The sequence below is a fragment of the Schistocerca americana genome, chromosome 3, assembly GCF_021461395.2.
Source record: "Schistocerca americana isolate TAMUIC-IGC-003095 chromosome 3, iqSchAmer2.1, whole genome shotgun sequence".
In the NCBI taxonomy this organism is placed as follows: Eukaryota; Metazoa; Arthropoda; class Insecta; order Orthoptera; family Acrididae; genus Schistocerca; species Schistocerca americana.
In genome coordinates this window covers 186,886,855-186,900,297 of record NC_060121.1, presented here as the reverse complement: position 1 = coordinate 186,900,297, position 13,443 = coordinate 186,886,855, and the positions used below count along the sequence as shown (strand labels likewise).

General features: G+C 41.9%; 1 protein-coding gene across 1 annotated transcript in view; it reads right to left on the bottom strand.

Annotated features, from left to right (window-relative positions):
- LOC124605547 (equilibrative nucleoside transporter 1) overlaps positions 1-13,443 on the bottom strand; it is a 97,230-nt gene that overhangs the window by 44,583 nt on the left and 39,204 nt on the right. Inside the window, exons 4-6 of the mRNA XM_047137304.1 lie at positions 3,999-4,138; positions 3,694-3,839; positions 3,513-3,598 (exon numbers count right to left, since the gene is read on the bottom strand). Coding sequence (XP_046993260.1) covers positions 3,513-3,598; positions 3,694-3,839; positions 3,999-4,138 — 372 coding nt within the window. The remainder of the gene's footprint in view (positions 1-3,512; positions 3,599-3,693; positions 3,840-3,998; positions 4,139-13,443) is intronic.

The window sequence follows — 13,443 nt, the reverse complement described above, 5'->3', positions numbered from 1 at the left end:
CACACAGCCCTTCACACGATGTGCAGACTGGGGAGCAATGAAGGCCAGCCTACCTGCAGCCACAATTGTACTGGCAGCCTTTTTACATTTACGAGAAATGGTCAGAGTATCAAGCTTGGTGCAGGGTGCAATGTGGTCGGTACTGGCCCAAGACTACTCCTTGTTGTTTTCCACCCCCGCTCGTTCAGATTTTTTAGTTGATCATTGAGTTTGGTTTGACCAGATACCCACTGCTGCACCTGAAAGTAAACTCTCAGTGAATGTTGTCATGGAGCAGCTACGGTGGGGAGTAATGAGGAAATATTGCCTGTACGTCACATTGTTTGGGCCAGTTGCACGTCCTTTCCCGTACAGAGCATGAGAAACATGTTTCTTGCTTTGGCAATCTTGTCCACTGTGCTGCTTGGGACAACAAGGTGAGAGGGGCGCCAAGGGGGCCCAAGTGCAAGACTACATGGGTGAAAGTGTATGACGAAAAAAGTTGCTAAGTCACTTGTGTGGAAAAATGTTCTCAAACAGGCCCTGATGAAGGGAGAGAATAAATAAATGAAAAGATGTACAATATGGAATTACATTTGCAACAGAATTAAAATGAGGCAATATAAACTTGGATTTTTTTAAAGTACTGGAGTTGGTGTAGCAGATAAAACCAGTCTACATTGTATTCGACTTAAAATTAGGATGAATTCACTAAATTACAGCCTTTAATAAAAAAAATTAAGAGTTTTGGACTGGAAAAGTGGATTTTTGTGGAGACCGTCGATGTACGCCACATTTCAATTAGCAATTGAATCTCAATTGCTTGTCGGAGATAAAACCTAGATAGTGACATTTCTAGGAAGTTTTATGTACTTCCATTTTTAATACAGAGGTTATTTATGAAAAGTTGATAGTTTCCAAGTTGTAAGCAAAAAAACCACCATTTTACAGTAGCTAGTAGGTAGTCAGGTAGTTGTTTTCACTCATTTTGATATGTTTCTCACTTTTGTTATACCATTATTATTCCAATCACCTCTGAATTCATCTCATGGGGGTATTCCCTGGGTATACTTGTTTAGTGAGGCTGTGTAGCATATTAGGTTCAATGGCAACATAAAAGTACTTAAACAAAGATGATGTGACTTACCAAACAAAAGCGCTGGCAGGTCGATAGACACACAAACAAACACAGACATACACACAAAATTCAAGCTTTCGCAACCAACGGTTGCTTCATCAGGAAAGAGGGAAGGAGAGGGAAAGACGAAAGGATGTGGGTTTTAAGGGAGAGGGTAAGTAGTCATTCCAATCCCGGGAGCATCCTTTTTTCCCCCAAAGGTAAGTCTTTCCGCTCCCAGGATTGGAATGACTCCTTACCCTCTCCCTTAAAACCCACATCCTTTCGTCTTTCCCTCTCCTTCCCTCATTCCTGATGAAGCAACCGTTGGTTGCGAAAGCTTGAATTTTGTGTGCATGTCTGTGTGTCTATCAACCTGCCAGCACTTTCGTTTGGTAAGTCACATCATGGGGACACATTCTCAAATGTCCCTTCTCTCTTATTATGAGTACAAGCAGAATCTAAATGACAGGCTGTACCCTGTTACTGCTACACTCTTTCTAAAAACATTAAAGATTCATTAGGACCATTGAACATTCATGGTCTCATGTCTGTATGTCACTGTGTCCTGGTGGTACACTCAAATCAAAGGGAGTGGTGATATTGAACTAGTGAGATCCATGCCAGTCGTATGAGAAGCAAAGGAAAGGAATGGTGGAGTCTAACAGGTGTGGTAAGAAAGAAAACAGTGATCTGTACTCTCATATGGTGTAAACTGCTAAGTCAAAAATCCCTATTCTCAGAAACAATATTTGACCTAATTCATGGCCAAAGCTAGCAGCAACCTCAGAACTGGCACCACTGACCTGTCTCCAGTTGGATAAATCCAAATGAAGCTTAGTGTGCCCAAGCTTAATGAGGTGCTAACAATTCAGCATTATCCAAAGAGCAGATGAAAATTATACATACCCACAAAATAGAGAACTTGTTTGTGGAAAGAAAAACAACAAAAAATAAACAAATTTATACATGCATCAAAATGTTGTTGTCTACCAATTTTTATCAGTAACAGAGTGTCCTGGACAGAACAACGACATTATTATGAAAAGGATATGTTGCTACTCACCATATAGAGGAGGTGTTAAGTTGCAGACGGGCACAATGAAAACACTGCTACACATTAAGATTTTGCCCCCCTTCTGGGGTAGAAAACCACACACACACACACACACACACACACACACACACACACACACACACACACACACCACAATAGCAGCCTGCAACTGTGCCTGATGGGAGAAGTCATCTGGTGCATGTAGTTGGTGCAAAAGTGGAGGCTGGAGCAGGGAAGGGGAGGGATAACATGGTAGACGTGGGGAACTGTGTTATGCCTCTTGTGGGAGCATGCAGGAACATCGTGGGGACAGGATAGGGCTCTTAGGTGCAGGCAGGAGGCTTGAGGTAAGGGGGAGGAGGGACAAAAGAGAGATTGGGGAAGGAGAGAAGGAATAGAAGGCTGTGTAGTGTTGGACTGTGAGTGTGGAAGGGGACAGGCAAGTGAAGAACAGGGACTAGTCAAGGAAGTGGCAAAGGGGAGTTATGGCAACATTGGATATATTGCAGGGGGATTTCCACTTGCACAATTCAGAAAAGCTGATGTTAGTAGAGAGGATCCAGATGAAGCATGCCATGAAGCAGTCACTGAAGTAAAAAAACACTGTGTTGTGCAGCACATTTGGCAACTGGGTGGTCTACCTGCCTCTAGCCCACAGTCTGTTGGTGGCCATTTGTGCAGACAGATAGCTTGTTAGTTGGTATGACAGAGCCTTCCATTCAACCAATGCATCCACTAGTCTGTTTTTCACTTCTCTGCTTACTCTCCTTTTCCACTCTACTCCCCCTCCCCGACCTCTCTGCCCAAACCTGCAGATTGCACCTAGCAATCCATGCCTGCCCCCACCAAGCATTGCATACTCTCACGAGTTGCACTACATCTTCCCTAATATCTATCCCGCTATCCCTCCATGTGTGAAATGTGCTTAAGTGAATGTGTATGTGTTTTCTACTTCAGAAGAGGGCCTTTTGACTGAAAGCTTAATGTGTAGCTGTCTTTTTGTGGTGTCTGTCTGTGACTCAACAGCTCTTCTTTATGATGAGTAGCAATCTACCCTCTTCATAATATTGCCACAGCTCATTAATATATGGCTTGTAATGATATAGAAAGAAACTCAACTGAAATAATATTTGGCATCACCAAAATGCATAGCATAAAATGCAGCAACTATATTAATTTTGAATACAAGTTAATTAAAAACACCACTTTCATTTTTAAATACTGAATTTTTTCCTGCTGAAGCATTTCATGTAACGTATAAAGACAGACAAGCTCATTCCCTGGACGTTTTCTATCAAGAACGTTTCTACCTCTCAAATTTTAAATAGCATGCAACAACATGACCACGAAAATACTTACAGATCCCAAAATAACAGCCCCTGTATATTTAAAAGGTAATTTAGCTGCCATTCCATAAACAGTGTTCTGGTAGATGCCACCAGCCACTGAAACATTAATAAAAATGTGTGAAAATTGAAACATAAGCCTATGGTATTACATAGGAAGTGCAAGTAATTAAAGAAATTGACTGAAAACTTACTATTCAGCAACACAATGGTGGCCATTGTCACAAAGAAAAATGGTCCTGGCCATGATGATGTATCTGACATGGCAAAAATTACTGTGACAATGAAAACAAGAACTTCGACAAAAATACTCCACACAATACGTGTTGTCAAGTTGCCTCTGAAAATAGTGTGAATTATGAAATAGTAATTGATTAAAAAACAGAAAAGAACATACTATTAAATTAAAAAATTACCTTATTATTGCATGAAATAAAAATTAACATTAATTAGTATAAAATGAGCCCAGATACAACAATTTTGTACAGTATTTACTCACCGTATTGTGATAAAGATGTTTAACCAATTGAATAGCAAATTAGGAACCTGTGCAGCAAAACCAACATATGCCAAAAAATTAGAAGCATACACAGATTCAGTTCCAAGGTATGCCTTTCCTAATTTGTAGTCCACAAAATACTGAAATGATAAAGGATATTAATTACACCTAAAGATCACTGGAAATATATAATACTATGCTTTCCATAAAAAGATGAAATGTACCAAATTCCACTATGATCATTGTTATCTCAAAACAGCGATACTAAATGAGTGTCTACATTTGCACTCTGAAAACCTCAGTGAACTGTGTGATTACATGTGTAGAGGAAGAATAACTGTTGATGTGCATATGCATAAGCCTAAAATTTTCTAATTTTACTGCATGGTTATAGTTGTAGTCTCCACTTTCAAGAATGGGGTATGTAGCTCTCCGCATTAGTTTATCCTGTGCAAGTCTCTCCATCTACATATTGCTACAGCAAACTACATCCATCTCAACCCACCTATTGTACTGAAGATTTGGCACCACTCCACTTCCAAACTAATTTATTTCATGATACCTTGCGATCTGTTATACAGACCTTTTCCATCTGTTAGTTAAGTTAACACACGTTAACAATACCAGAGAAGGAAAGTTGCTACTCATTATATAGCGGAGACGCTGAGTCATGATAGGCACAACAAAAAGATTCACACAACTATAGCTTTCGGCCATTAAGGCCTTTGTCAGCAGTAGACACACACACACACACACACACACACACACACACACACACACACACACGCAAATGCAACTTGCACACACGTCTGCAGTCTTAGAGCTGAAACCACACTGCGAGCAGCAGCACCAGTGCACGATGGGAGTGGCGACTGGGTGCGGGTAAGGAGGAGGCTGGGGCGGGGAGGGAGAGGGATAGTGCGGTGGGAGTGGCGGACAGTGAAGTGTTGCAGTTCAGACGGAGGGCAGGAGAGAAGGTGCGGATAGTGGTGAGAGGGGAGGGGGAGGGAGGGGTAAGTAGCGGAAAGGAAAGAAATAAAAAGAAATTAAAATATTGGGTGTGGCGGTGAAATGACGTCTGTGTGGTGCTGGAATGGGAACAGGGAGGCGGCTGGATGGGCGAAGACAGTGACTAACGAGGGTTGAGGCCAGGGGGGTTCGGGAACGTACAATGTATTGCAGGGAAAGTTCCCACCTGCAAAATTCAGAAAAGCTGGTGTTGGTGGGAAGGATCCATATGGCACAGGCTGTGAACCAGTCACTGAGATGAGGGACATCATGTTTGGCAGTGTGTTCTGCAACAGGGTGGTCCACTTGTTTTTTGGCCACAGTTTGTCAGTGGCCGTTTAGGACAGACAGCTTGTTGGTGGTTGTCATGCCTACATAGAATGCAGTATAGTGGTTGTAGCTTAGCTTGTAAATCACATGACTGGTTTCACAGGTAGCCCTGCCTTTGATGGGATAAGTGATGTTAGTGACCGGACTGGAGTAGGTGGTGGTACGAGGATGTATGGGACAGGTCTTGCATCTAGGTCTATTACAGGGAGATTGGGATTGGGAGCAGGGGTTGTGTAAGGATGGACGAGTAAATGGTGTAGGTTCGGTGGACAGTGGAATACCACGGTAGGAGGGAGGAGGAGGAGACTAGTGTTTAACGTTCCGTCGACAACGAGGTCATTAGAGACGGAGCGCAAGCTCGGGTGAGGGAAGGATGGGGAAGGAAATCGGCCGTGCCCTTTCAAAGGAACCATCCCGGCATTTGCCTGAAGCGATTTAGGGAAATCACGGAAAACCTAAATCAGGATGGCCGGAGACGGGATTGAACCCTCGTCCTCCCAAATGCGAGTCCAGCGTGCTAACCACTGCGCCATCTCGCTCGGTATACGGTAGGAGGGGTCGGAAGGATAGTGGGCACGACATTTCTCATTTCAGGGCACTGTGAGAGGTAATCGAAACCCTGGCGGAGAATGTAATTCAGTTGCTCCAGACCCAGATGGTACTGAGTTACGAGGGGAATGCTCCTCTGTGGCCGGACTGTGGGACTTTCAGAGATGGTGGGAGACTGGAAAGATAAAGCATGAGAGATTTGTTTTTGTACAAGGATGGGAGGATAATTACGGTCAGTGAAGGCTTCAGTGAGACCTTCGGCATATTTTGAGAGGGACTGCTCATCACAGCAGATGTGATGACCACAGGTGGCTAGGCTGTACCGAAGGGACTTCTTGGTATGGAATGGGTGGCAGCTGTCAAAGTGGAGGTATTGCTGGTGATTAGTAGGTTTGATATGGATGGAGGTACTGATGTAGCCATCTCTGAGGTGGTTGTCAACATCTAGGAAGGCGGCTTGTTGGGTTGAGTAGGACAGGTGAAGCAAATGGCGGAGGAGTTGCTGAGGTTCTGGAGGAATGTGGATAGGGCGTCCTCACCTTCAATCCAGATAGCAAAGATGTTATCAATGAATCTGAACCAAGTGAGGGGTTTAGGATTCTGGGTTTTTAGGAAGGATTCCTCTAGATGAACCATGAATAGGTTAGCATAGGATGGTGCCATGCAGGTGCCCATAGCCGTACCATGGATTTGTTTGTAGGTAATGCCTTCAAAGGAGAAGTAATTGTGGGTGAGGATATAGTTGGTCATGGAGACTAGAAAGGAGGTTGTTGGTTTGGAATCCATAGGGAGTCTGGAAAGGTAGTGTTCGATAGCAGTAAGGCGACGGCCATTAGGAATGTTAGTGTACAGGGAGGTGGCATCAGTAGTGACGAGCAGGGCAACATGTGGTAAAGGGACAGGAACTGCAGAGTCAGTCAAGGAAATGGTTGGTATCTTTTATATAGGAGGATAGGTTTCAGGTAATAGGTTGAAGATGTTGGTCTACGAGAGCAGAGATTCTCTAAGTGAGGGCACAGTAACTAGCCACAATGGGGCATCCTGGGTGGTTGGGTTTACGGACTTTAGGAAGCATGTAGAAGGTGGGAGTGCGGGAAGTGGTAGGAACAAGTAGAGAGATGGACTCTGGGGAGAGGTTCTGGGATAGGCCAAAGGATTTGAGTAGTGACTGGAGATCCTGCTGGATTACTGGAATGGGATCACTGTGGCATGGTTTGTAGTTGGAAGTATCTAACAGTTGACTGAGTCCTTCTGCCATATAATCCTTGCAGTTCAAAACAACGGTAGTGGAGCCTTTGTCAGCAGGTAGGATTATAGGATCAGGATCAGTTTTTAGACTGTAGACTGCGGTTCTTTCTGCAGATGTAAGGTTAGTTTGCATGTTGAGGGATTTGGGGAATGATACTGAGGCAAGGTCCGAGGTTAAGAAATTCTGGAAAGTTAACAGGGGTTGGTTTGGAGGCAGTGGGGTAGGATCATGGTTGGATGGAGGAGTGAACTGAGTTAGGCAAGGTTCAATATTGATCTTTGGTTGAGTCTGATTGGTCGGGTTGGTGGCAAAAAAGTGTTTCCACTGTATGGACCAGGAGAAGGAGAGAAAGTCTTTAACTAGTCCTGCATGGTTGAATTTGGGAGCGGGGCAAAAAGTGAGGCCTTTGGAAAGAACTGATATTTCTAAGGGACTAAGGCTTCTGGAGGAAACGTTCATAACTGTGTTGCAGGTCTTTTTAGGTTCTGGGTTCTGTGTGGTGGTGAGAGGGAGTTTTGGAGGGTTGTGCCTATCGCAGGCCTGGAGGAAACTCATTTTGGTGGGATCAAGGCACTGGAACATCGCTAGACCAAGACCACATTGAAAAATAAAAAACGTTTCAGTGGTGTAAGTACTTTTTTTCTATTCCTTCCTGAGAACTTTTCAAGCAACCCGTGTACTACAGAAAGAATGCTCAAGATTAGATGGACATATCAAGTAACTAATCAGGGAAATACAAACTTATAGCACAACTTAACTAAAAAAGGATCAATTGATAGCACACTGAGGCATGAATAAATCAGTAGTTTGGTAATACAGGAGAGCTTGAGAGGTAACTAGTTTAGAGGATGACCAAGGGATGCATACAGTAGGCAAGTTCAAATGGATGTAGACTGCTGCTGTTATGCAGAGATGAAGAGCCTGGCAGAGGACAGAGTTGCATGGAGAGCTGCATTAAACTAGTTTTCAGACTGAGTACAACAACAACAACAACAACAACAAAAACAAACAACATCATTTCTCTATACAATCTTCCTCAGCCTCTATACACTTGATCCATCTCTTAACAATCCGTCAAATTCCACCCTGGAAGCAGCTTTGTAGCATCATGAATATCCATTCTTGCACCACCTCCACAACATTCTGATCCAATGAAAACTTGACCTCATGCAGTTTTTCCTTTATCAGACCAAAAAGGTGAAAAATCATTTGGAGTAGGATCACACTGTGGATGCTCCATGAAGTCAAAACCAAGATTTTGAATGCAATGGACTATTCTTCCAGCAGAATTATAGTAAGCATTATTCTGAAGCCAATCACAACTTTTATAAGACTTCCTGTCCGCTTCATTTTGACTTTGGGTCTCATAGGAGCTGTCACTATTCACAGTTTGACCTGAATCAGCAGTGCACCCTCCATATCACAAATCACTGTCATCATCAACTTTCCTGCAGAAGCTCAACTTCTGAAATTTCTTGCTGTAGGCAAAGACAGATGTTTCCACATTATGCTCCATCACTTACTGTGTCATTCATAGTGATGAACTCACATCTCATGGATGGTCACTATATAACAGAGAAAATCTCCTCCTTCCTCTTCAAAATGCCTTAAAGGTGATTTCTATAATTCCAAATGCCCCACTTTGTATTTGTCTGTCAGTTGATGCAGTACCCAATGAACACATATGTGTTTAGAGATCAGTGGACAACTGCAGGTGCTGAACTGTGGCTTTGTCCAACTCCGAGTAGAATGTCATCATCTCTTGCAAGATAATAATCACTAAGCTGTCTTGATGCTCCTACTCATTCAAAGTGGAGTAACTAAGGGAACCGTCATCACAGACAGATAGACATCGACCTATAAAGTGTTTTATCCACTTATAAATTTTTCACTCACTAAGACAGTGATAGCTATACTGCAGGTGCAGTCTGCAAAGTCTCATCAGAATACACAAAATGAATCACTCCTCCATTTCTTCCAAGGTGCTTATGGACAATGCGGCACTGACAATTAAACGCTCCTAAATCACTACAAACATAGTTACTCACTGAACCAACACAGCTAACACAATACAGCACAAACAAAAACAATATGGTTAAGATATGTCATCACTGAGTCAGAGCTGTTAACTTTTGGAGCAAAGAAAAAACCTTTATTTATTATTTTGCCCTTATATTAATAACCACTAAAAACATTAAAAACAGTGCATACTTAAAACACCACACTGGGGGTTAATGTTTTCTTGTATAGAATTATCTGATGTCACAGACTTTAAATCAGAGAGAGAGAGAGAGAGAGAGAGAGAGAGAGAGCACCAAACAAAAACAGAAATATGTCCCCAGAAGACCCATGCTTGAAGCTGTCTGAAGATTTTACGCAATTATTAAACAGCTGTTCAAAAAGTATAGTACACTGGTGAATGTGACGTGAGCATACTTTGTACACTTGCTGCTCCTGAGTGATGGAGATTGGTAAATCATCAGCATTGGTTAAAAGGATGTTCTTAACTGCCCCAGTATGCATCATCATATCCTAATAAATATAATGTTCTGAGGAAACATAGATACAAAGCTAAGTTAGTATTGTAAAATGGTTCCATAAAGTGACACAGGCCAGTTTGGTCTGCTCCTCAACACAAGTGGCAAAAATTTTAAAATACGATGTGCTAGGAGAAATCCTGCTTTCAGGATTTTCATAAAATTTTACATGTCAAAGCTTTACCCAGTCTTTAAAATTTAAAATCAGGTCCTTGATGGTTGTGCCTGATGTAAGAACATCTAAGAATTGAGAAGTCTTTCAGAAGAAAAATAGGACTATTTACTGTATATGTAATATTATTTACTGTTTTTATAAGCACAATCATACTAAATGGTACATTGGAGGACACAGTTCTCAACCACATTGCATGACACCGACTTTCTATCTATGAGCCTAGTACATTCTGCCTCTTAATTTATAAATTTTCTTGGTTAAATTGTACTTTATCTCTTTAGTAGTATGAGGAGAGCAAGGAGCATAAGGAAACTTGGGTCAACTGGGGCCATGTCTTTTTTACACAATAAGGGAGTGTCAACACTATGCTAGGTTCACAGAACATACTGCCCTTGCCAGGTTTAAGGAGATTAATTGAACTGACTTCTTTTCCTGAGTCAGGGAATTAGCCTGCTTCACACATCAAGTCTGAATTCCCTAGCATTCCTGGTGACATGGTGGAACATATTGTAATGGATATAGTCATGGCCTAGTGGTGTGCCAAAAAAATGCCAAAGCCAACACCCACATTAAGAAACAGATGTTTTATTATTGGTGAATTTTAAGTCACAACCACTCAATGGCAACAGGTTCATTAACTGAGATGAAATTCTTTGCCATGGTGTGAGTACTATCTCCTTTGGTGGTCCAGAGTGTGCCATTCCTTATTTAGCCCTGATAGGGCACCTTGCCCCCCCATGAACCATGGACCTTGCCGTTGGTGGGGAGGCTTGCGTGCCTCAGCGATACAGATAGCCGTACCGTAGGTACAACCACAACGGAGGGGTATCTGTTGAGAGGCCAGACAAACGTGTGGTTCCTGAAGAGGGGCAGCAGCCTTTTCAGTAGTTGCAAGGGCAACAGTCTGGATGATTGACTGATCTGGGCTTGTAACAATAACCAAAACGGCCTTGCTGTGCTGGTACTGCGAACGGCTGAAAGCAAGGGGAAACTACAGCCGTAATTTTTCCCGAGGGCATGCAGCTTTACTGTATGATTACATGATGATGGCGTCCTCTTGGGTAAAAGAAAACTGGCTTTCTACGGATCGGAGCGTGGAATGTCAGATCCCTTAATCGGGCAGGTAGGTTAGAAAATTTAAAAAGGGAAATGGATAGGTTGAAGTTAGATATAGTGGGAATTAGTGAAGTTCGGTGGCAGGAGGAACAAGACTTTTGGTCAGGTGACTACAGGGTTATAAACACAAAATCAAATAGGGGTAATGCAGGAGTAGGTTTAATAATGAATAGGAAAATAGGAATGTGGGTAAGCTACTACAAACAGCATAGTGAACGCATTATTGTGGCCAAGATAGATACGAAGCCCACACCTACTACAGTAGTACAAGTTTATATGCCAACTAGCTCTGCAGATGACGAAGAAATTGAAGAAATGTATGATGAAATAAAAGAAATTATTCAGGTTGTGAAGGGAGACGAAAATTTAACAGTCATGGATGACTGGAATTCGTCAGTAGGAAAAGGGAGAGAAGGAAACATAGTAGGTGAATATGGATTGGGGCTAAGAAATGAAAGAGGAAGCTGCCTGGTAGAATTTTACACAGAGCACAACATAATCATAACTAACACTTGGTTTAAGAATCATGAAAGAAGGTTGTATACATGGAAGAACCCTGGAGATACTAAAAGGTATCAGATAGATTATATAATGGTAAGACAGACATTTAGGAACCAGGTTTTAAATTGTAAGACATTTCCAGGGGCAGATGTGGACTCTGACCACAATCTATTGGTTATGAACTGTAGATTAAAACTGAAGAAACTGCAAAAAGGTGGGAATTTAAGGAGATGGGACCTGGATAAACTAAAAGAACCAGAGGTTGTACAGAGATTCAGGGAGAGCATAAGGGAGCAATTGACAGGAATGGGGGAAATAAATACAGTAGAAGAAGAATGGGTAGCTTTGAGGGATGAAGTAGTGAAGGCAGCAGAGGATCAAGTAGGTAAAAAGACGAGGGCTAGTAGAAATCCTTGGGTAACAGAAGAAATACTGAATTTAATTGATGAAAGGAGAAAATATAAAAATGCAGTAAGTGAAACAGGCAAAAAGGAATACAAACGTCTCAAAAATGAGATCGACAGGAAGTGCAAAATGGCTAAGCAGGGATGGCTAAAGGACAAATGTAAGGATGTAGAGGCCTATCTCACTAGGGGTAGAGCTCAGATGGAAACCCAGTTCTAAGCAAAGAAGGGAAAGCAGAAAGGTGGAAGGAGTATATAGAGGGTCTATACAAGGGCGATGTACTTGAGGACAATATTATGGAAATAGAAGAGGATGTAGATGAAGATGAAATGGGAGATATGATACTGCGTGAAGAGTTTGACAGAGCACCGAAAGACCTGAGTCGAAACAAGGCCCCGGGAGTAGACAACATTCCATTAGAACTACTGACAGCCTTGGGAGAGCCAGTCACAACAAAACTCTACCATCTGGTGAGCAAGATGTATGAAACAGGCGAAATACCCTCAGACTTCAAGAATAATATAATAATTCCAATCCCAAAGAAAGCAGTTGTTGACAGGTGTGAAAATTACCTAACTATCAGTTTAATAAGTCACAGCTGCAAAATACTAACACGAATTCTTTACAGACGAATGGAAAAACTAGTAGAAGCCAACCTCGGGGAAGATCAGTTTGGATTCCGTAGAAACACTGGAACACGTGAGGCAATACTGACCTTATGACTTATCTTAGAAGAAAGATTAAGGAAAGGCAAACCTACGTTTCTAGCATTTGTAGACTTAGAGAAAGCTTTTGACAATGTTGACTGGAATACGATCTTTCAAATTCTAAAGGTGGCAGGGGTAAAATACAGGGAGCGAAAGGCTATTTACAATTTGTACAGAAACCAGATAGCAGTTATAAGAGTCGAGGGACATGAAAGGGAAGCAGTGGTTGGGAAGGGAGTAAGACAGGGTTGTAGCCTCTCCCTGATGTTGTTCAATCTGTATATTGAGCAAGCAGTAAAGGAAACAAAAGAAAAATTCGGAGTAGGTATTAAAATTCATGGAGAAGAAATAAAAACTTTGAGGTTCGCCGATGACATTGTAATTCTGTCAGAGACAGCAAAGGACTTGGAAGAGCAGTTGAATGGAATGGACAGTGTCTTGAAAGGAGGATATAAGATGAACATCAACAAAAGTAAAACAAGGATAATGGAATGTAGTCTAATTAAGTCGGGTGATGCTGAGGGAATTAGATTAGGAAATGAGGCACTTAAAATAGTAAAGGAGTTTAGCTATTTGGGGAGCAAAATAACTGATGATGGTCGAAGTAGAGAGGATATAAAATGTAGACTGGCAATGGCTAGGAAAGTGTTTCTGAAGAAGAGAAATTTGTTAACATCGAGTATTGATTTAAGTGTCAGGAAGTCATTTCTGAAAGTATTCGTATGGAGTGTAGCCATGTATGGAAGTGAAACATGGACGATAAATAGTTTGGACAAGAAGAGAATAGAAGCTTTCGAAATGTGGTGCTACAGAAGAATGCTGAAGATTAGATGGGTAGATCACATAACTAATGAGGAAGTATTGAATA